The following is a 23,224-nucleotide window of genomic DNA, read 5'->3' as shown; positions in this document are numbered from 1 at the left end:
ACCCGGAATATTCATTAATATGGATGCCAATGTTTTAGCAGCAGATTAAGAGGGGTCGTTGTTTGCCTAATGTTTCTTATTGTGGGGAAAATGTATGATTTGTGTGCAGTGGATTTCCTACCTGTAATCCAGGCTGCAAGGACCACTAACAGAAATGACAAGCTGGCAGATATTTATTAACGATATAAGGTAATTTTATGTGGGAAAATATTTTTATATGTCACATAATAAGCGTAAATATTCATATCTCATATAAGGATATAATATGTTGTCATTTCAAAAGACGTTTTTAATATTTTCAAATTTGCAGCTTTTATTAAACTTTTTGCGGGTAAAACAAATCTTAATGCCGAAGCCCAATTTTGCAACTTTGACAAGTGTTCGTAAAACCGTACATATCATCACAACTACTTTGTGCATCCAGGTGGATTATAACTTGGGCTTATAGGGCTATAACATGGGCAAATTGGGCTTTTATTTGGTGGTAAATGGTAATGGATATCTCTCTTGATTTTATTTTTTTTAATTATTGTTATCAAAGGAAAACGGCCAAAAATGTAATTTTTTTTTTTTTTTTTTATGTATATTTCTTGCTGCTACCACAACCTTCCACCAAAGAATAACCCAAAATGAATTCTGCCGCTCTTGACAATCGTGGCAATACCACATATGTGTATGTTAGTTGTTTGTACCCGTAGTACAGCCCAGAATCAATTGTGCGCATTTTGCTTTTTTTTTATTTTGTTTTTTTTTTTATATTTTATCCTACCTAAAACACACTGATACTAATTAAAAAAAAAAAAAAAAAATCCTGTCCAAAAAATACTGACCCTGACATTGACCTTTGACCCTGACCCAAACATTAAAGTGGTTGTAAACCCTTTACAACCACGTTTTTGCTACAGGTAAGCCTATAAATAGGCTTACCCGTAGCTACACTGGATACCTCCTAAACATGCACGGTTTAGGAGGTATCCCCTGTATTTGCATGGGCCAATGTCATCGGCATATGCGCACTGAAGTAATGGTAGTACATGCTATTGCTTCAGTTAGACACTGCCGTTACCGGCGGCTCCCGTGCGCATGCGCGGGAGCGACGTTATCGCGGCTCCGGTACGGTGATTGCATGCGCACGGGAGCTGCCGGTAACGGCAGTGTCTAACTGAAGTGGGAGTGACGTCAGCGTGGTTCCGGCCAATCACCGTGCCGGAGCCGCGATACCCGGAAGTAACTTCGGGGAGAAATGTCGTAGGCCGGAGCAGTGTACGGGCACCGCAGCGGGGGCTATGCATACTAGCTCATTATGCCTTTTGTCTTGCAGGTTTACTTTAACCCTGGCTTTGAACTAGATCAAATCTTGATCTAGGTATTTTTTTTTTTTTTTATTATTATTATTATTATTATTATTATTATTATTATTTTTTTTTAAATATCTCTGCAAGGACAGGGAAAGATGCAATGACTGATCACTGTGATAGCCAGAGTCAGAGTCTATCGCAGCGATCAGGTGCCCCAGAATCGGCCGTCCCAGGTCTCGATAGTTCAAACGGGGCCCAAGGCTCTCGGTGAGACCCTGGTCACTGTGCTGGAAGTGCGCCCAGCACAAAGGGAGATATACGCAAATATGCGACCCCACGTAAAAGAGGCCAGTCCAGTGGGGCTGCATATTTGTGTAATGAAGGCGCCAAGGGGTTAAAATTAATACCTGGTGATCCTGCCATGAAGGTCCTTGATCAGGCACTTCCTGTTATAGAGTGACAACACTCTGTCCATCTCCCGATTGTACACTTGTGGTGTTAACCTGTCACATGGCTTCCAATGGAGACTACACTTGGCTTTTTCAACACACATTAGGTTGGCATGGTCCTTTGTTTCCACCATAAGGTATCTGCACTGAGGAATACTATGCAGCCATTGCTAGAGTCTGTATAGTGGCTGCAAAGAGATTGCAGGGCATTCACAGCAACAATGAATGAAAAAAAGAAAAGGGTGAAAAAAGCATGGCAATTGTTTGAGACACAGGGGGGTATTTACTAAAACTGGATGGTGCCAAATCTGATGCAGCTCTGTATAGAAACCAATCAGCTACCAGGTTTTATTGTAAAAATTGATAGGGGTTGCAAAGTCAGAAGATTTATTTTTCCTGTGTGCAGCCTCCCCCCCAACACTTACCTGAGGTCCCTCTCTGTCCAGCGATGTCCACGAGTGTCTCAGCCGTCTGAGATTCTCCTTCCTTATTGGCTGAGACACAGCAACGGCGCCATTGGCTCCCCCTGCTGTCAATCAAACTCGGCTAGCCAATCAGGAGAGGGGGGCCCGGGCTCCGTTTCTGAATAGACATAGAAAGCTGTGAATCGGCTCGGGTGCCCCCATAGCAAGCTCCTTGCTGTGGGGGCACTGAACAGGGGGAAGGGACCAGGAGCAGCGAAGAGGGACCCGAGACGAGGAGGATCCAGGCTGCTCTGTGCAAATCCACTGCAACAGAACAGGTAAGTATAACATGTTTGTTATTTTTATAGGAAAAAAAAAACAAGACTTTACAATCACTTTGACCAAGCTGAAGTTATGCCCTGTACACACGACGGTTTTGCCGTCGGAATAAACTCTGAAGGTTTTTAGGACGGAGTTCCGACAGAATTCCGCTCAAGCTGTCTTGCATACACACGGTCACACCAAATTCCAACCGTCCGCGGTGACGTACGACGGGACTAGAAAACGGAAGTGCAATAGCCAGAAGCCAATCTCTTCCGTCTCGTACTTGCTTCACAGCATGCGTCGTTTTTGGTGCGTCGGAACAGCATACAGATGAGCGTTTTTTCCGATTAGTAATTTGTTCCGTCAGAAAAATATAGAATATGTTCTCTATCTAAGTCCGTATGAATTTTCGACAGAAATAGTCCAATGGGGCATACACACGGTCGGAACATACGATGAAAAGCTCCCATCGGACTTTTTCTGTCGGAAATTCCGCTCGTGTGTACGCGGCATTAGAAGCTGGCTACCATGCACAGCTGCAGCCGATTCTGAGTGCACCGGTTTTTGTAAATCTCCTCCAGAGTGTCTTAGCAAACTAAATGTCATTGAGCTAGAATATATATATACAAACCGTATATAGTTGCAAAGTCCACCTAAAATTACTTAAAGTCAGCCTATCATTATATAAGGCATCCCTCCCTACCTGGCTCATACAGCAAGGGGTAACTTTTAGTCCCACAATATTTACTGTCACTACAGATCCACTGCTCTAGGCTTCTTATAGTGATTGGCCTCCTGATCAGGAGCCTAGGCATTTGTCACATGATGTGCTGTCAATAGGAGAGTTCCAAGTTGTTTGACCCTTGCCTTTAGAAGAGTTCACATTAACGAGTACTTAGGCATTTGATTACATGGCTAGCTGCATTGAGAGTAAAGCCAGGTACACACGGATCAAAATTCGGCCAGTCAAGCAGGAATCTGCGTGTAGCCTTCTGTCTGTCAGAAGCCAATCATTAAACCGCCTTTTGTCAAATGGTCCTGCTGGAAAACCTGCATTTGATCAGATTCTGCATCCAATAGCTGCAGTGCTGATCTGTGTATTCTGACAGGGGAAGAGTCCCTGCTGTCAGAATATAATGGCGCAGCAGGGGAGATTCCTGCATTCACATCGCTTATGTAGATGCAGGAATCTGTACGTCTTTTTTTTTTTTTTTTTTTTTTCATTTAGCCTGCTAGACCAGGGGTCTCCAAATCTTATAAACAAAGGGCCAGTTTACTGTCCTTCAAAGCTTAGGTGTAGGAAGGGCGAGGGGGGAGAGAACAAAATGTCATGGTGTCGGTGGAAGCAAACCATGCCCCATCATTGATTTTAGGGGAAGTAATAGTGCTCCATCGGTATCAGTGGGAGACACAGAGCCCCATCATTGGTGTCATTTGGAGGAATAATGTACCATCATTGGTGTCAATGGTGTGGGAGGAATAGTTACCCATCGTTGGTATCAATGGGAGGAATAGTCCCCTATCGTTGGTATCAATGGGAGGAATAGTCCCCTATCGTTGGTATCAATGGGAGGAATAGTCCCCTATCGTTGGTATCAATGGGAGGAATAGTCCCCTATCGTTGGTATCAATGGGAGGAATAGTCCCCTATCGTTGGTATCAATGGGAGGAATAGTCCCCTATCGTTGGTATCAATGGGAGGAATAGTCCCCTATCGTTGGTATCAATGGGAGGAATAGTCCCCTATCGTTGGTATCAATGGGAGGAATAGTGCCCCATTGTTGGTATCAATGGGAGGAATAGTGCCCCATTATTGGTGTCTGTTGGAGGAATAGTTGCCCATCGTTGGTATCAATGGGAGGAATAGTCCCCTATCGTTGGTATCAATGGGAGGAAGAGGGCCCCATTATTGGTATCAATGGGAGGAAGAGTGCCCCATCGTTGGTATCAATGGGAGGAATAGTGCCCCATAGTTGTCAGTGGCAGGAACTATGCCCCACTGTTGCTGATGGGGGGGATGGAATAATGCTCCAAGGCCTGGATAAAAGCAAGCAAAGGGCCACAGTTTGGAGACCACTGTGCTAGATGAACAAAGAAAAAAAATCTCAGTGTGTTCCCGGCTTAAAGAGGTTTCTTGTTCTGCCCTGTGTCCCTTGCATCTGATTGAATGCATGTCCTGTTCAGCAGAGGGATCTCCGTTCTGCTCCTCCAGTGAAAGCTGATGAACAATTCAACTTGTGCTGGGTGGTGCCCAACAGTGCCACCCATAGAACAAATGTTCCCGATGAATCACCTGACATTTGTTCCATGGGTTGCCCTGTTGGCACCGCCTGGCAATAGTTGACTTTTTCATCAGCTTTCATTGAGTGAGCAGAGTAGAAAACCCTCCTCTGAACAATTCAGTTCATGTATGGCCAGCTTGGGTACTTCGTGGCTTCTGTAAACTTTTATAAATATCAGGAAGTTGGGTGGGAAGTGTAGCAAGGTTTGTTTTTGTTTTTTTTGGTTTGTTTTGTTTTGTTTTTTATGCTGACAGGTCCACTTCAAATCAATACCTTGGTCTGTTTTGCTCTTTGTTTGAAGTTCTGGCAAAGGCACCATAAAACGATCATTGTGCTGCATTAACAATTCCCCTCCATTTGCCAGTCAGAAAAAAAATAAAAAAGGTATTCTTTGTACATCAGCCCCGGGGAAATCTGAATCTATTTTTCTGTTTTGTTTAACGTGTTTTTTTAGAGTTGTCGTTCGTCCCTCTCTCTAGGGAAATTAAAATGGCTACCCCATTAAAACAACACAGGTTGCCTCGGAAACAGCTGCTCACTTGGAAACTCTTGCAGGATGAAAACTTGACAAAAAGTACAAATTTTAATGTGAAGAGAGAAGGAAAAATGCGAGAAAGGCAGCAAATCACCATAAAGTGTAACTCCCGTTTGGATTAGAATTGATGTACCATTTACAATTGCCTTGCCAACGGTTTTGTAATTTGATCAAAAAATTACCTTCCTCGGTCAGTTTGCAGCCACATCCAGGATTTGATAGAACTATCAAAGAAATACTCTTATTTCTCTTATTCTCACTAAAGATGAAGATTACAGATTTGCTAAAAATCCCCAGCCATCTGTCTCGATAACTGTCTCACTTATTCTCTTCTAGTACTTCTCCCAGAGCCTTAGGACAAATTACATTTTATCCTTTATGCAGCTATAAAGAAATAAAATCTTCTTCTGTGCGGTTTCGGAGCACATAGACCAGAGGGGGGTCAGCAACCTTTTCCACATTAAGTGTCACATTCACAGGCATTAGACTATTGGCGTGCTGATGTAAAATAGCAGGTTGTAGTCTTTGTTTTTTTTTTTTTGCACTCACATGTGTACTGCTGATGGCAAGGGAGGCCTATTAGTTATTTTATAAAAATTAATGCATTTAACTGGCCGTTCCCAATACAACTAAGTGCAATTTGATTAGCAGGTGCGCACACAAAACATGTTTAGTTTGATGCATGCATTTCAGACTTCAGATCAGCCCAGATGCATTCACTTTAGACCTTAGATCAGTACCAATGCAACACTTCTATCATCAGATCAGCCCCGGTGCATGCACTTTACACTCCAAGATCAACCCCAGTGCATGCACTTCAGATCAGCCTCATTGCTTGCACTTCAGACCTCTGATCAACTTTGATGCATTCACCTCAGACCTCACATAAGCCCCAGTGCATGCACTTTAGATCTCAGATCAGCCCCATTGCAAGCGCTGTAGACCTCAGATCAGCCCCAGTGCATGCATTCCATCTTCGGGTCAGCCCTAGTGCATGCACTTTACACTTCAAGATCAACCCCAGTGCATGCACTTTAGATCTCAGATCCGCCCCACTGCCTTGTACTTCAGACCTCAGATCCGCCCCACTGCCTTGTACTTCAGACCTCAGATCCGCCCCACTGCCTTGTACTTCAGATATCAGATCCGCCCCACTGCCATGTACTTCAGATCTCAGATCCACCCCACTGCCATGTACTTCAGATCTCAGATCCACCCCACTGCCATGTACTTCATATCTCAGATCCGCCCCACTGCCTTGTACTTCAGATCTCAGATTAGCCCCATTGCATGTACTTTAGATCTCAGATCAGTCTCAGTGCATGGACTTCCACCTTTAGGTCAGCCCCAGTGCATGCACTTTACACCTCAAGTTCAACCCCCCTTGCATGCACTTTACATTTCGAGATCAACCTTAGTGCATGCACTTCAGACCTCAGATCAGCCCCAAAGCATTCACCTCAGTGTATGCATTTTACACCTCAGGACTCATCCGAGTGCATGCACTTCAGATTGAAGAATAAGCCCTAGTCATGTACTTCAGATCAGCTCCAGTGCATGCACTTCAGATCACAGATCAGCCCCAGTGCATGCACTTCAGATCAGCCCCAGTGCATGCACTTCAGATCAGCCCCAGTGCATGCACTTCAGATCAGCCCCAGTGCATGCACTTCAGATCAGCCCCAGTGCATGCACTTCAGATCAGCCCCAGTGCATGCACTTCAGATCAGCCCCAGTGCATGCACTTCAGATCAGCCCCAGTGCATGCACTTTAGACCTCAGATCAGTACCAAGGTTTAGGTCAGCCCCAGTGCACGCACTTTACACCTCAAGATCAATCCACTGCATACACTTCAGATTACAGATCAGCCCCAATGCATTTAAGCAGAACTAAACCCTCCTATCATTTTCTGCCAAGGAGGCTGCCATCTTGGCCTGTGATCTTCAACTGCCATGATGCTGCACATGTGATTAGTTATGACACCAGCCATTTGATGGTTTGACAGTTTGGTTGAAAGCACAAACAAATGTGACAGCATTTTATGGCATGTGGTCAATGTAACTGTTTTTTGAAACTGTTAAATCAATGTGTTTTTTTACCTTCAGACCTCAGGTAAGCCCCAAACCATTTCACACAGCACACAATGCCCTGAGCAACCGGTGAAGCAGATGGGTGGGCCAGGCTTTGATATTGACAGTGTAGCGAGTTGTCAATTACAGCCAGTAGCAGTGGGTGCTAGCGCAAACGTCATTGCGTTTTTGGGGGTTGCTGATGCCCGACTTAGACAAATGACATTGTTCCTTTGCAATACAAGAACATACCATCTAATGGTTCTTCTACAGACATGTACACCAGAACCTATCTGGACCCCTTTTAGGTAGTTAATTACTTGGTCTTCAAGGAGGAAAGTGACAAAAGTGTAAGGCTTAAGTCCAGATTAATTTTTCTTTTTTATATCACACAAAATCCAACGCATTTTGGGGATTGAAAGGGGTCCTCTTTGCCCAGTTAAACATAGCAAGTACTGGACTGACCAAATTGGAGGGATCCCAAGGGGCAATCAGTATTATAATCTTAACTGGCATCTGGAGTGATCATACTCGATAGCTTCTTGGGAGACTCACAAGACTGACTGTACATAATTACAAATATATATATATATATATTATAATTTATATTTACAGCAGATTCTGTTCCAATAATTTTATCCTCTGCCTGCCTATGGCCATCTTCATCTTTAAACATGACTGTATAGTCTTCTCTGAATTTTGATTTATTCCTTCATAATTCATATGAGAATGTTTGAGTGAAAACCCTTTCCTTTATCTAGATTAGAAAGGGCCTAACATCAAAAATATTAGTATTTCAGTCGGCGATCTAATCACAAGAAATCTAGTCTTGATGGTAAGCTGTTTCTGCGTTTTAGTCACCCTTGGGTAACTGTTTGGCAACAAGAAACTTCACACAGATTTTACATAATCAGTAAAATGAAATAATCTGATGAGGAAGAAACAAGAGATAAGGATCGTGACTCTCTCATACTTCAGCTCTTCTAGGCATCGGAAGGAACTTTTGTGAAAACAAAATTGACATAATTAAAGCTGTCCAGCAACACGGATGCTTGAAATAGGTTTAAATAAGTATTGTGTGTTTTTATGAGAGTTAAAAAGCAATCAAATAAAATGTTTTTTCTTTTTAGGGTCAAAGGGAATAGTCGGGCACCATCCCAGTTAGTACCCAGCTGGATTGTTGAACCCCCGAGAAGATGCAATAATTCTGCTGATTAGAAGACAACTCAACAGAGAAGGATGAACAGCGAGGAGGAGTTTTTCGATGCCGTTACAGGTAAGTGAGCACATTTTAGGAATACATTTTTATTTATTTTTTTCCCATTAAGAGGCATGTTTTAAGGTTTAGAGGTAATAAGGAAACAAGACTTTTTTTTTTTTTTTTTTTTTTAAGCCCAGCTCTAGGCAGATTGTCTTTCTTTCATAGACTTGGCAAGGTTCAGAACATCCGTTGGGTTTCAAATGATGTCTGTGTTCCTGTAGAAGACATTTTTTTCTCTTCCTGTTCTGTCTCATATCTGTTAACTAGTAGTTATTGATATTCCCATCGCACCCTTTTCTGGATAAGGCTTTAGAGGTAGCGGGAGCTGCAGCAACAACCAGCTTGGAACTGGAGACCTCACAGATCAAATGCACATATTCGCCAGCACACCATGGATCGTCAAATAATATCCAAATCTTTATTGAAGAATGATCACAGTGGACGTTGTACAGTGTTTCGGGGACGCACAGGACCCCTTCGTCAGTCATGTGACAGGAAGTGAAACTAAATCCCCCACATGGGGATGCAGACAGCACTGAATATCCTGACGCATTCTAAACCTTTCCCTACTGTACTTGAAAGCAGTACTGGGGCAGGGTTATCCAGCACCCAGGGCAAGGATGTGTAACTGTACTCCCCTCCTCAGCTGCTAATGCATGACAGTGAATAGGTGTACTACTGTGGCCCATTCTCTGCCCCCTTGCTCCAGCTGCCCATGGTTAGCATGGAGTGTGCATTACACATGCGTAACCAATTACTTGCTTTCTAGCAGCTAGAAGGAAGTTGCACATGCAGTGTGAAGCATCAAGCTGTGGTCCACTGGTTGTCAACCAATGACTGGGAGAGTGTGGTGAGGTGCGCCCCCAATCGCCCTCCCTTTGTCCCAGCCTTGCTTGAAAATGTGCTTTTGTTGCTTCTTGTGGCCTGATTGGGAAGGTTTTCCTTTGTTCTCTGTTCTGTCTGACCCTGATCAAATAGGCAGGGAGTGAACTGATTTTCCTTTACTTCCCATTTCTTTTAACACTCGTCTAGGGTTATCACCTCATCCGTTCAAACCCAAACACATATGAATTACACAGGTTCTGAGGCTTATTTTAATGCAGATTAGGCACCAAGTGAGTTTAATTACCACCTTAATCAGCCACAGAACCTGTGTAATTAACATGTGTTCAGTTTTAAAGGGATGAGGTGCCAACCCTACACCCGTCACCCATCAAGTCAACAGAAAGTGAGAAGAAATCTCCTAAATCTGGATCCAGCCAACAATCATCATTTTGATAGGAAGACCCTTTCCTCACAAAGAATAAGGCTTATGCCCCGTACACACGGTCGGATTTTCCGACGGAAAATGTGTGATAGGACCTTGTTGTCGGAAATTCCGACCATGTGTAGGCTCCATCACACATTTTCCATCGGATTTTCCGACACACAAAGTTTGAGAGCAGGATACAAAATTTTCTGACAACAAAATCCGTTGTCGGAAATTCCGATCGTGTGTACACAAATCCGACGGACAAAGTGCCACGCATGCTCAGAATAAATAAAGAGATGAAAGCTATTGGCCACTGCCCCGTTTATAGTCCCGATGTACGTGTTTTACGTCACCGCGTTTAGAACGATCGGATTTTCCGACAACTTTGTGTGACCGTGTGTATGCAAGACAAGTTTGAGCCAACATCTGTCGGAAAAAATCCTAGGATTTTGTTGTCGGAATGTCCGATCAATGTCCGACCGTGTGTACGGGGCATTAGGCCGGAAAGGGGCTTCGAGTTTTGGTTTTTTTACGTTGGCTACAGCTGGCCTAAAAATTTAAACCTGCCTTGAGCCCCACTTTCTTTCATTGAGGTTTTCCAACTTCCAGGGAGACACTCCTTCAGAAACACTCAATACTACACCAGAAAATGTTCCATCTTCTTGTAGGATCTCCCTGGGAGTGGAAACCATTTCTCCCTCTCCTATTGAGGAAGGAAAAAGCCATTATGCTTGTTCTATCATCCGTATTTTTGCTTATAGTGACTTTGTTTTGAGAAGGCTGCCATTGCAGGCCTGGCTGTGTATGACTGGCATGTTTCAGTCACAGTTTCGTAACAAATCTGCTGAAAAGGAGTGTCAGAATTACTAATTTGTACCTTGTCCGGCACCCAGCCAGCATTAATCATAGCATCAGAATGACAGCTGCAGAACTGGCATTCTCAAATAGGAGTTCAGTAATGGCAGCCTTATAGGCAGTCACTTTAGTGTATAGTTTATCATCATATGTTCATGGAATTACCTTGGTAAATTCATTTAAAGGCCGTGCTTGGTTGCCTTCAGCTGTGTTGTCTTTTGCTCACCCATAGTGCTCTAGGGATCTTTTGTCATATATTACATGCTTGGAATAGCAAAAAAAAACAAAAAATATATAGAATAAAAAAGTTAGGAACAAACTTAAAAAAATGAAGGCAAAAAAGTAAAAAACCTTTACAAACATTTTGTTTCCCTTTAACAAATAACAGAAATAAAAATACCTACCTTACCATATTTGTGATCACACTTCAATAAAACTGTTACAATAGTGTATTATCTAAAGGTGAAAAGAATTTTAATGAATATATCCTTACCTCCCTGGCTGCACTCCAAATCAGTGAGTCACCGTTCGAGTTTGCAGAACATTTTTATTATTATTACTATATTATAATAGATATTAAAGTAATACCCTCTGTTCTCTACTGCCAGATTTATAAGCCTGCTGTGATTTGTTGCTATACTTTGAGAGAATAGTAATAGGTTGTACCTCTCTGACAACAACAAAAAGTCGGAATGGACCAAATGATTTCAGATATTACCATTCTAACTGTTAAAGTGAAATTAAAATCTGAATTCTGAAATTTTGAAACCGCTGACAGGGATTTTATAACAGAAGAGACCCTAGCAGTCTCTTCTGTCATAAATGCTTCTCCCTGCCTGTCCTTGTTAATATACACGGAGCCGTGCACGCGCAGCTGAGAGTACATTTACAGCACCGCTCTGTGCTGTGATGAAGTCACTCCCGTGCGCATGCAGGGGAGTGATGTCATTGTGGCCTGGCCATTCAGGCGAATGAACAGAACAAACCCAGAGGAAGGAAGGAAGACTGGGCCAAAATGAAAGTGTCCAGGATCAGCTGGAGCGCCAACACTGGACTGGAGGGCTTTGAATGATGGGTAAGTCTGCCATTATGTGCAAATATGCGGTTCACACAAGCACGGTATGGCAATAAACAATAAATCTGAATTAAATTCCGCTTTTAATCAATTACCTAATCATCTATGCAATCAGTCTGCATGATGTAGTGGAGGGATGATGACAGACACATCATTTGTGAGGGTACTTGGTACTGGACCTCCTGCTGTCTTATAAATGAAGCAGGTAAAAGCTTTAAAGTGTTTAAAGCCTCATTTTTTTTAAATAATTTAAATAACCTGTCTATACTATCCTGCTATGTGTAATGGTTTTGCACAGAGCAGCCCTGATCTTCTTCTTCTGGGGTCCCCCGCTGGCACTCCAGGACCCTTCTCTTCGGTGGGTGCCACCACAGAAAGCTGCTTTGCATGGGGGCACCCGTGCGCATGCGCTCCCGCTTCCCACTGCTGTGTCCATTGACGCAGACAGCAGGATCCGTGTCACAGCTTTTAATTGACAGCAACGGGAGTAAATGGCTCCTGCTGCTATCATTCTGTCCAATGAGGAGGGAGACAGCGCCGGAAGACGCTGCTTTCATGCACTTCGCTGGATCAGATTGGGCTCGCATAAGAAAAAGGTCTGGGGGGGGTGGAGCTGCATTAAAAAAAGTTTTTTTTCACCTTAATTCATAGAATGTAATAAAGGCGAAGTACAGCCAAAGCTTGTTTGGCTGTATTTCTCCTGTGGATCACAGCAATGCAGTTCATTCTGCACTCCTGTGACCCGTTTTCAGCAGACAGTCCCCAGCTCTCTGCTCAGGGAGCCCTAAGAACCGAGCTATCAATGGTGTTAGATCGCTCGGTTCCCTGTTTTAGAGCCAGCGGGGGACAGATCTGATGCTGAATCCAGCTAGGTAAGTATGATTAGGGGGAAAAAAATTCATACTTTTAGGGTGAAAAACCTTATGACTTTTAGAACCTCTCTAAGCTCTGGTTCACACTAGTGTGACTTGTCACGTGACTTGCCAGTTCAAAGTTGACAAGTTGCACCCTATTTACAGCAATGGAACCGCTCAAGTCGCAGTGCCTTTGAAAAAGGTTCTGGCACTTTTTCTGTGTGATTTCAGGTGCGATTTGCATCGACGTCTGTGTAAATCAAGTCGCACAGATGTTAGCAAGCCACACAAAATCGCACTGAAGTAGTGTGATTTTAAGGCCGCACAAATGTAAACCAGGGCTTAAGAAAAACCTATGAAAATGTGCACTTTATGTGAATCAGTAAGTGCATGTTGGCGTTTCTTATTCAAATGATTTGTACCCCGCCTTGTCTGGAAAAATAAAACTGCTACTTCTAAGTCCCCTTGTGTGGTCTAAAATCTAGAGAGTTTGGAGGAGATTTACTAAAAATGGTTCACTCAGAATCTGGTGCCGTTGTGCATAGTAACCAATTGGCTTCCAGCTTTTATTATCAAAGCTTAATTGAACAAGCTGGAGTTAGGAGCTGATTGGTTACTGTGCACAGCTTCACATGTTTTGGTAAGTCTCCCCTTTTGAATCACATGGTCTCTGTCTACCGTGAACATTGTGGCTGTTTCCTGTCAATAGAGACTGCAGATAATTTGAAGTTTTCAGACATATAGACCAGGCAATCTTCTCAGAAACAATAAACGTATATATCTCTATAATACTGATAGTCTTCAACTTATATTGTCTGTGCTTCCAATAAATATCTATATCTTTATAGATATATATATCTATATAGATAGATATAAATATCTATCTATAGAGATAGATAGATATCTATATATAGATATATATATACTTTTTTAATCTATTTATTACAGGTACTTTATATAGTGCTGTAAATTTACACAGCGCTTTACATATATATATATATATATTACACATTCTCATGAGTCCCTGCCCTCAAGGAGCTTGCAATCTAAGGTCCCTAACTCCCATACATACAGTACATATACTGGCGCCAATTTAGACAGGATCCAATTAACCTACCAGCATGTCTTTTGGAGTGTGGGAGGAAACCGGAGTACCCGGAGGAAACCCATACAGGGAGAATATGCAAACTCCAGGCAGGTAGTGCCGTGGTTGGAATGCGAACCAACGACCCTAGTAGGGCTGCAACTAGTGATTATTTTCATAATCGATTCGTTTGCCGATTTTATTGTTTTTATTATTCGGTTAATAACCTTAAAAAAAAGTGTGGTGTATAATTTAGTTAATATGTAAAGTTTTAAAAAAAGGCAATTTATTCTTAATTATCTCTATGCAGTGTAAAAAGAAAGTGCAGCGCTAAAAAGTGAGTGAATCTAACATACGATTGGTGACTGAAACCAAATATAATGTGAAATGAATCTATATATTAGTAAACACTGGTGAAGTGTATGTAAATGTCCAAACAAAAAAGGTTAAAAATATGAAGAATGTCCAGTAACAATATGTTATGCTCCACGGACTGCAGTCAAAGGCTGGAGTCAGTGCATACAAAAAGTCTTCTCAGACAGCTGGGGTGCTTGGACCCATGATGTTGACTGGAGACTGGAAAGTACATCAATCATGGACAGCAGGACAAAACATCTAGAGTAAAATACTCTTACCAGAGCAAGTGGGACGTGTCAGCCATATAGCTGTACGTCTATCAGAGCTTGTGGAGGTAACCTCCCATGTACTCTCGCCAAGGGTTCTCCCTTGGAGAGAGTGCTTCTAGAGTGCTTCTAGAGTGCTTCTAGAGTGCTTCTAGAGTGCTTCTAGAGTGCTGCTAGAGTGCTGCTAGAGTGCTGCTAGGCAGAAGTACTAACCACTCAGCCACCCTATACAGTGCTTTGAAAAAGTATTCATACCCCCTTGAAATGTCCACATTGTTACAACCAAAAACAAAGTGGCACATAACTGTGAAGTGGAAATGATAAATTGTTTTAATTTAAATTTTTTTTTTTTTTTTTTTTTTTTTTTTTTTACAAATATGTGAAAAGTGTCATGCATTTGTAGTCAGCCCCCTTTACTCTGATACCCCTGACTAAAATCTAGTGGAACCAATTGCCTTCAGAAGTCACCTAATTAGTAAATACTGTCCACCTGTGTGTAATTCAATCTCAGTATAAATAACAGCTGGTCTGTGAAGCCCTCAGAGGTTTGTTAGAGAACCTTGGTGAACAAACAGAATGATGAAGGCCAAGGAACACACCAGACAGGTCAGCAATAAACATACAGCCAGAGCTACAATGGAATGGTTTAGATCAAAGCATATTCATGTGTTAGAATGGCCCAGTCAAAGTCCAGACCTAAATCCAATTGAGAATTTGGGGTAAGACTTGAAAATTGCTGTTCACAAACGCTCTCCATCCAATCTGACAGAGCTTGAGCTTTTTAGCAAAAAATGTCCCTCTCTAGATGTGCAAAGCTGGTAGAGACATCCCCAAAAAGACTTGCAGATGTAATTGAAGGGAAAGGAGGTCCTACAAAGTATTGACTCCGGGGGGCTGAATACAAATACACACCACACTTTTTACATATTTATTTGTAAAAAAATTTAAAAACCATTTATCATTTTCCTTCCACAATTATGTGCCACTTTGTGTTGGTGAATCACAAAAAATCCCAATAAAATACATTTATGTTTTTGGTTGTAACATGACAAAATGTGGAAAATTTTAAGAGGTATGAAATCTTTTTCAAGGCGCTGTATATCACCTTATACTGTCTGTGTATTCATTAAATGTCCATATACAACGCTCTGTAAAAATGATCTTATACAACTAATTTTTTTTACACGAAAAGTTAATTTCATCAAAAGACCATGTGTATATCCTGTGTATTAATGCTCCATCACCATCCACACAGGTCGCTTAACGATGTACATGATTCACTAAAATAGTAAGGTCAATATGCGCCTTGCCCTTTAACGTGGGCTAATATTCCCTCTGGGTATTCACCATATGTATCAATCGGTGGTCTTCAATCCTCTCTCTGTGGACAGTCTCCCCTTCATCAATGATCGCTCAAAGAAATCAAACAGCTTCTCAGTGCAATGTGTTCAAACTAATCACCCCTTTTATTAAAAAGGTGTTTAAAACCCCCACAAAGAAAGTTCACTAAATCCAGTGCACACAGAATATTGCCTCCCTAATACATCGGTATTGCCCCCTTAGGAAGTGACATCAGCATTGCTGCATGTATTTGCCAGCTTACTTCCAGGTCCAGGCATGCGCAATGACGTCACGTGGCTTTGCTGCTGATGCATTTCGTCACATGACACTTGACTCCAAAGGGAAAAGACTAATGCACTTAGTGTGAAGCTCACAGTGTGCAGTGAAATCAATTGTGCAGTCCCCCATAGTGATGCCAGTCGATGCTGCCTATCAGTGCCAGGACTCAGTGGCGCTCGGTCCATAAGGGGCGCAGGGGCGCCGCCCCCCTAATCTCCATCATGCACCGGTCCCTAATCTCCATGCGGGTTGCCAGACGCATGGATTTCTACAGGGTTTTTTTTTTTTTTGAAGCACATGTATAGAGCCTGAGGCTCTAATTGGCATCAAAAAGGTTGAGCGTGGGGCGCCTCAAAGCCACCCACTTGTGACATTAGCGAATTAACATTCGCTATTGTCTTCCTGCTTCTCCTCCTGGCCAATCAGGACACAAAGTTGGTCCTAAGAACGGATTGGCTGGGAGGAGAAGCGACCGGGGATTGGCTGGGAGGAGAAGCTGGGAAACCCGCCCTCTACGTGACCTGAATGGGGAAAGGGAGGGCGGATTTGTTTGCGCCCCCCCCCCCCCCAAAAAAAAATTGAGCACCAGCCACCACTGAGTGCCCATCAGTGCTGCATATTGGTACCGCCTCATCAGTGCCCAACAGTGCAGCCTCGTGAGCGCACTTCAGTGAGGGAGAAAATTTACTTATTTACAACATTTTATAACCGAAACTAAGGAAAACTGATTTCTTTTTTTTTTTTTTTTTCTAAATTTTCGTGTTTTTTTTTTTTTTTTTTTAGAAAAAAATTAAAAACCCACTGGTGAATAAATACCACCAAAAGAAAGCTTTATCTGTCTCAAAAATATTCTAAAAATATTGTTTGGTTACAGTATTGCCTTGAGCAATTATCATGCAAAGTGCGACAGCACTAAAAACTGAAGATTGGGCTGTGCAGGAAGGGGGTGAAAGTGCCCGGTATAAAAACGGGTAAAACCCCTGTCAATTTTTTTTTTTTTTTTACATCAGTGACCTATTGGGGATATTTCCCTCTCATCCTGTTCCATAGACACAATAGAAAGTGAGAGTAAATGGCTACGAAGTGAGGGAAATCTACTTTGGAAGCTCCAAATTTTGCTCTCACTTTAAGTCCTGGCCTGGGGGGGGGGGGGGGCGGTCACCAGGAAAAAAATAACATTTAATTCTCAACTATACTCTCAAAACCAAAATAAAAAGTTTCAGACTTGGATACACTTTAGTAGTTTAATCATCTCTTAAGTTTTAAAAAAAAACCTCACTTGTTAATTAGGCCTGAGATCTTCTGTATTTATCTGTCTGCTGAAAAATAATTTAGTATCTTTTCAATAAAGAATACATTATATCTCTGTTGTTTTCATTTCCGTATCGCTAATCTCAGATGTCATCCATCCTGGCCGTCTTTTCCTCTGTCATAGTCTGTATGAATTTGTAGATATTATCTGCAGCATACCAAATGCGGGCATCACTTCAGTTTAACAAGCTCTGAATATTCGGGGTAAAGTACGGCACTCGTCAGGTCTTGTCGGCAGATGCAAAACAGGTAATAAATGAATAAGTAAACCAACTATTTAGCATCTGCAAAAAGAATTTCAAGCGCCGATCTCTGTCCCCGAATAATAATCTCATTGCCTAAAAAGAAAAAAAAAATGTTTCCAGAGACGAATGAAGAATTGTTAGAATGAATGCGTACTTTGTGGTGCAGAGCTGCCCCCCCGAAAGACCTTTTGTTTTGGCTTTGGGCATTGATAGTTTTATTAGCATTGAGCTTTTTAAGAGTTGCTCTGCTTAATATTTCCTCCTTCTTTTTTTTTTTTTGCAAGTAGTAAAATGGCATCCAAATAAATTTCCCAAAGTCCTTTAGGGGCTACTCGCCCTCCCCTTGCACTCCTAAACAGCAAGGGGAGGGTGAGGAGGAGCAGCGCTGCATTGGCATGCACGGACAGTAGTGCTTATTGCAGGGAGGAGCACACTTTATTGTGCAGAAAATCACTTTAAGGCTCCATGCACACTGGCTTAAAAAAAACGTTGCTTCTACAGGAGTTTTGTGTTCTGCCTGTAGAAGCAGCTCAATGTTTTCCTGTGTGTCCATACACTTTAGGACGCAGGCATATTTTGAGCTCAACGTTTTAGAGGCAGAAAAAAAAAAAAAAAAACTTCTGGTTCCCGTTTCTGATTGGACCTTGGAGGCAGAAAAAAACATAAAACTCATCTAAACTTTGTACAAAAAATGCTCTATATGAGCGTTTTGTACTCCAGAGAGAACTTCTTTTTAAGCCCAGTGTGCATGGAGCCTTAGGGCAAGTTCACACCAGTTCTCTGTAAGGGGATTTCAGCCTATTCATTTTGAATGAGCTGAAATTGCACCGCACCACATGCACTACATTTAGAAATGCACTGCAACTGCAAAAGTACCATGCGATCAGGTGCGGGCAAACGCACTGCATTTGCGACCTGCATTTTGCTGTGTCGTTAACATTGCACTAACACCTACTGCAGATCGCAAGGGCAGTGTACTTTGAATGCAGTGTGGGAAACGAGAACAGAACATGGGTTCCCGCACTGCATTCTATTGTGAATAATAAGGGCCCGTTCACACTAGCATGCGGTGTGGGACACCCATGTTTCCTGCACCGCATTCATTGCGATCTGCAGTTCGTGTCAGTGCAGTGTTAACGACACCCCAAACACAGGTCACAAACGGAGTGTGTTTGCCCGCACCAGATCACATGGTGCACAAGTACTATTGGATCTGGTTGCAGCGTGTTTCCAAAAGCAGTGCAAGAACTACGTTTTGGTGCGGCGCGATTTCAGCCCATTTAAAACGAATAGGCTAAAATTGCAGTGCACAGGACTGCATGTGAATTGCACAGGAACACGCAACGGATTCCTAGGGGCCTAAAACTAAGCTATTACTGAAAATAAAATATTTAATGCTCACCCCTCTTGTTGCTCACTTTACGGAACTCCACCATCTTCCAGGGATAACATTGCTGAAGAATCTTCACCATCCAGCACACTTTTAGTTGTGTTAAGTGCCTGGTCTTCCGCTTGCACCTCGTGGTTTCTTCTGCCAGACCCTACATCACTGATGCGTGCTGTGGTGATATTAGGGGTCGAAGGATGAAAACGCAGAGTAGCGGGGAACATCGGTGTCCCACGCTCCCGGAAGAGTTGGATGCTTACGTTTTTTGTTTTTTTTTCTGCAAGGTTTTAATGGTGTGGCAAGCAGGAATGGCTTAGTTTTACAGTTTCTTCTTAATAGCAACAGGTTCAATTTGGTAAACGTGAATAATAAAAATAAAAAAAAATTGCACTCACAAAACAAAAAAACTGTTTGGTAGGTCTGTCAAAATATCCAAAAAAAGTCCTTGCCACATTTCAAACCTAAAGTTAAACTAAACACACACTGTAATTTACATTGTCCCTTCAATTCCTGTATGTGGATGATAGCGCTGTAATTATTTTATTTAAAAAAAAATTAAAAAAAACTAAGTACCTTTTTTCCTAATCGATATACAGCTGTCACATGGCCCAGATCTTTTCCAGCCTGTCTGCAGGGAAACATAGGCAGGAAGAGCTTCTAGTCCTCTGCTGCTGGTCACCTGTTCAAAAAACAGCCTTTGGGATACAGAGTAAAAATAATTAATATCCATACACTGTTTTAACTTGTCATAGAAATATATATATTGAACTCAAATCTTTATTTAATGGCAATAACATGGCGTGGGCAGCATTCTGCCAGTCAAAGGCTATGTCACGCCCCCCCACCCTGTTTCTTAGAATAAGAGGGAGGTGAAAGCCTGTAATATCATACCCCCATAGTGTCTAGCTGGTTAGTGGGCATGGAGGAGGAGGGAGGAAGTGAACTCTATAGTCAAACGGACTACTCAGACGTTCCAAGGAGGAAGTGCTCAAGGTAGAAATACACTGAAAACTGAGCATGTGCAGAGCTGTCAACACTGCTCTGCAAAATTCCCAGCGGCAGTAGGGACATGGACAGGAGGGGGGATAGAGAGCAGCAGGATAAACCAGGTTTTTCACAGAAAACAGAAAATTAATCTCATAGGGCTGGTTTACACTTGACTAAATTTCTAATGCCGCGTACACACGGACGGACTTTTCAGCTACAAAAGTCCGACAGACTTTCGACGGACTTTTGGCGGACTTTCTAACGACCGGACTTGCCTACACACGATCACACCAAAGTCCGACGGATTCGTTTGTGATGACGTACACCGGACTAAAATAAGGAAGTTCATAGCCAGTAGCCAATAGCTGCCCTAGCGTTGGTTTTTGTCCGTCGGACTAGCATACAGACGAGCGGATTTCTGGGTCTGGCGGAGTTACGACGTAAAGATTTGAAGCATGTTCCAAATCTAAAGTCTGTCAGATTTGTGACTGGAAAAGTCAGCTGAAGGTCCGGTGAAGCCCACACACGATCGGATTGTTCGCCGGATTTGGTCCGTCGGCGTCCGTCAGACAAGTCCGGTCGAAAAGTCCGACCGTGTGTACGCGGCATAACGCTCAACAAACGCTCCTATAGCATTTGTATGGCGTTAGTATGGGCATCAGACAGGCGTCAATGAGCTTTAGTGTGGGCATCAGACCGGCATTTTACAAGCATTAGTGAGGAGATAAAAATGCTCCCCAAACTCCCTATGGGCAGTTTTGAAGCATTTGACGAGCGTTAAGGCGCGTTAAAACTGCTCCACAAACACCTTCTCCATTACAATTAATGAACTAATCTTAACGCCCCGCAACTGCCTGCCAGAGCATTTGCGAGGTCTCACCATAGACTTGAATGGGAGGTGTTGAAAGGCTTCAAATGCCTCCTGACTTGGGGCTTCAATTTTGTTGAAGCGACGCTAACGCTTAGAGCCCTTTCACACTGGGGCATTGGGGACGTTGGCGGTAAAGGGCCGCTATTTTTAGTGGCGCTTTACCATTGTTTTAGCAGCGCTTTTAACCCCCGATTGCGGCTGAAAAAGGGTTAAAAGGGGGCCGCCCATTGATTTCAATAAGCAGGGGCGCTTTAGGAGCGGTGTATACACCACTCCTAAAGCGCCTCAAAGATGCTGCTTGCAGGACTTTCATTTGACGTCCTGCCAGCGCACCGCTCCAGTGTGAAAGCACTCGGACTTTCACATTCGAGTGACAGAAGAGGTGCATTGCAGGCGCTATTTTTAGTGCTATAGCGCCTGTAAAGCGCTTCAGTGTGAAAAGGGGGTCTTAGTGTGAACAGTGCTATGTGCTGTCTATTGTATCTTGTGCATAGGCGTTTGAGGGGCCTTTTTTAATGCCTCTCAAACGTCTGCTCTTAATGCCAGCGTGAACTCAGCCATAGTGACTGAGTGAGTCCGAACAGTATGTGTCATACAGCATTTATGATAGTTGGTTAGTGATACTTAAATGGCAATGCTTTACCCTTCAATTGCTGAGCAGGAGAGAAACTGAAGAAAAGATTAGGCAGAAGCAATCATGGATGATGCTTGATGATCTCCACAGTGTAGGCTAGAGACCCTCTGAGCTCATACAGAGCCACTGTGTCCTGCTACCAATTTAAAACCCCTTTTTGGCAACTCCTGATCATTCTCCTTTCAGCTCCTGTTCTTGGTGGCAATAGAAGAATAGAGTTTTGCTTTCAGTTTGAATTGTGATGCAAGGACCTTTTTTTGGACTTTAGATAATTTAACAACCCTAAAATATGTTTGTGTTTTAGTCCTATGCTCCATTTTGCCTTTAGTATCTACAGAGCTTGCAAGGTTTCATACGTTTTTGGCTCAGTAATTCCTTAGTGAGCGCCTTCTGTTTGTGGTATAATTTTTCAGATATACCCCTTTCCCTTAAGATTAAACAGCTGACAGTTACGAGCAAGTCCTATAGATACAGTGCCTTGAAAAAGTATTCATACCCCTTGAAAATTTCCACATTTTGTCATGTTACAACCAAAAACGTAAATGTATTTTATTGGGATTGTATGTGATAGACCAACACCAAAGTGGCACATAATTGTATTATAATATGTATTCAGCCCCCCTGAATCAATACTTTGTAGAACCACTTCCCCTGCAATTACTTTGCACATCTAGAGAGGGGACATTTTTTGCCCATTCTTCTTTGCAAAAAGCTCAAGCTCTGTCAGATTGGATGGAGAGCGTCTGTGAACAGCAATTTTTCAAGTCTTGCCACAGATTCTCAATTGGATTTAGGTCTGGACTTTCTTCCATTCTAACACATGAATTATGCTTTGATCTAAACCAGGGATCTGCAATTAGCGGACCTCCAGCTGTTGCAAAACTACAAGTCCCATCATGCCTCTGCGTGTCATGCTTGTGGCTGTCAGAGTCTTGCAATGCCTCATGGGATTTGTAGTTCTGCAACAGCTGGAGGTCAGCTAATTTCATATCTCTGATCTAAACCATTCTATTGTAGCTCTGGCTGTATTTTTAGGGTCGTTGTCTTGCTGGAAGGTGAACCTTCACCCCAGTCTCAAGTCTTTTGCAGTCTCTAACAGATTTCCTTCTAAGATTGCCCTGTATTTGGCTTTATCCATCAACTCTGACCAGCTTCCCTGTCCCTGCTGAAGAAAGCTTCCTCACAACATGATGCTGCCACCAACATGTTTCACAGTGGGGATGGTGTGTTCAGGGGTGATGTGCAGTATTAGTTTTCCGCCACACATAGCGTTTTGCTTTTAGGCCAAAAAGTAAAATTTTAGTCTCAGCTGACCAGAGCACCTTCTTCCACATTTGCCGTGTTCCCCCACATGGCTTTTCGCAAACTGCAAATGGGACTTCTTTTGACTTTCTTTCAACAATGGCTTATTTCTTGTCACTCTTCCATAAAGGGCAGATTTGTGGAGAGCACGACTAATAGTTGTCCTGTGGACAGATTCTCCCACCTGAGCTGTGGATCTCTGCAGCTCCTCCAGAGTTCCCATGGGCCTCTTGGATGCTTCTCTGATTAATGCTCTCCTTGCCTGGCCTGTTAGTTTTAGGTGGACAGCTATGTCTTGGTAGGTTTGCAGTTTTTCCATTTTCAGATGATGGATTGAACAGTGCTCCTTGAGATGTTCAAAACGTGGGATATTTTTTTTATAACCTAACCTGGCTTTAAACTTCTCCACAACTTTTATCCCTGACCTGTCTGGTGTGTTCCTTGGCCTTCATGATGCTGTTTGTTCCCTAAGACTCTCTAACAAACCTCTGAGGGCAGAAC

General features: G+C 42.7%; 1 protein-coding gene across 2 annotated transcripts in view; it reads left to right on the top strand.

Moving 5' to 3' along the window:
* The window catches only part of OSBPL2 (oxysterol binding protein like 2), a 196,433-nt gene that overhangs the window by 109,234 nt on the left and 63,975 nt on the right, over nucleotides 1–23,224 (top strand). For both annotated transcript variants that reach the window (XM_073607517.1, XM_073607518.1), the window contains exon 2: nucleotides 8,493–8,638. In XM_073607517.1, coding sequence (XP_073463618.1) covers nucleotides 8,602–8,638 — 37 coding nt within the window. In that variant the 5' untranslated portion in view covers nucleotides 8,493–8,601. The remainder of the gene's footprint in view (nucleotides 1–8,492; nucleotides 8,639–23,224) is intronic.

This window comes from Aquarana catesbeiana, linkage group LG12, assembly GCF_042186555.1.
Source record: "Aquarana catesbeiana isolate 2022-GZ linkage group LG12, ASM4218655v1, whole genome shotgun sequence".
In the NCBI taxonomy this organism is placed as follows: Eukaryota; Metazoa; Chordata; class Amphibia; order Anura; family Ranidae; genus Aquarana; species Aquarana catesbeiana.
This window is presented reverse-complemented; position numbering and strand designations above follow the sequence as displayed.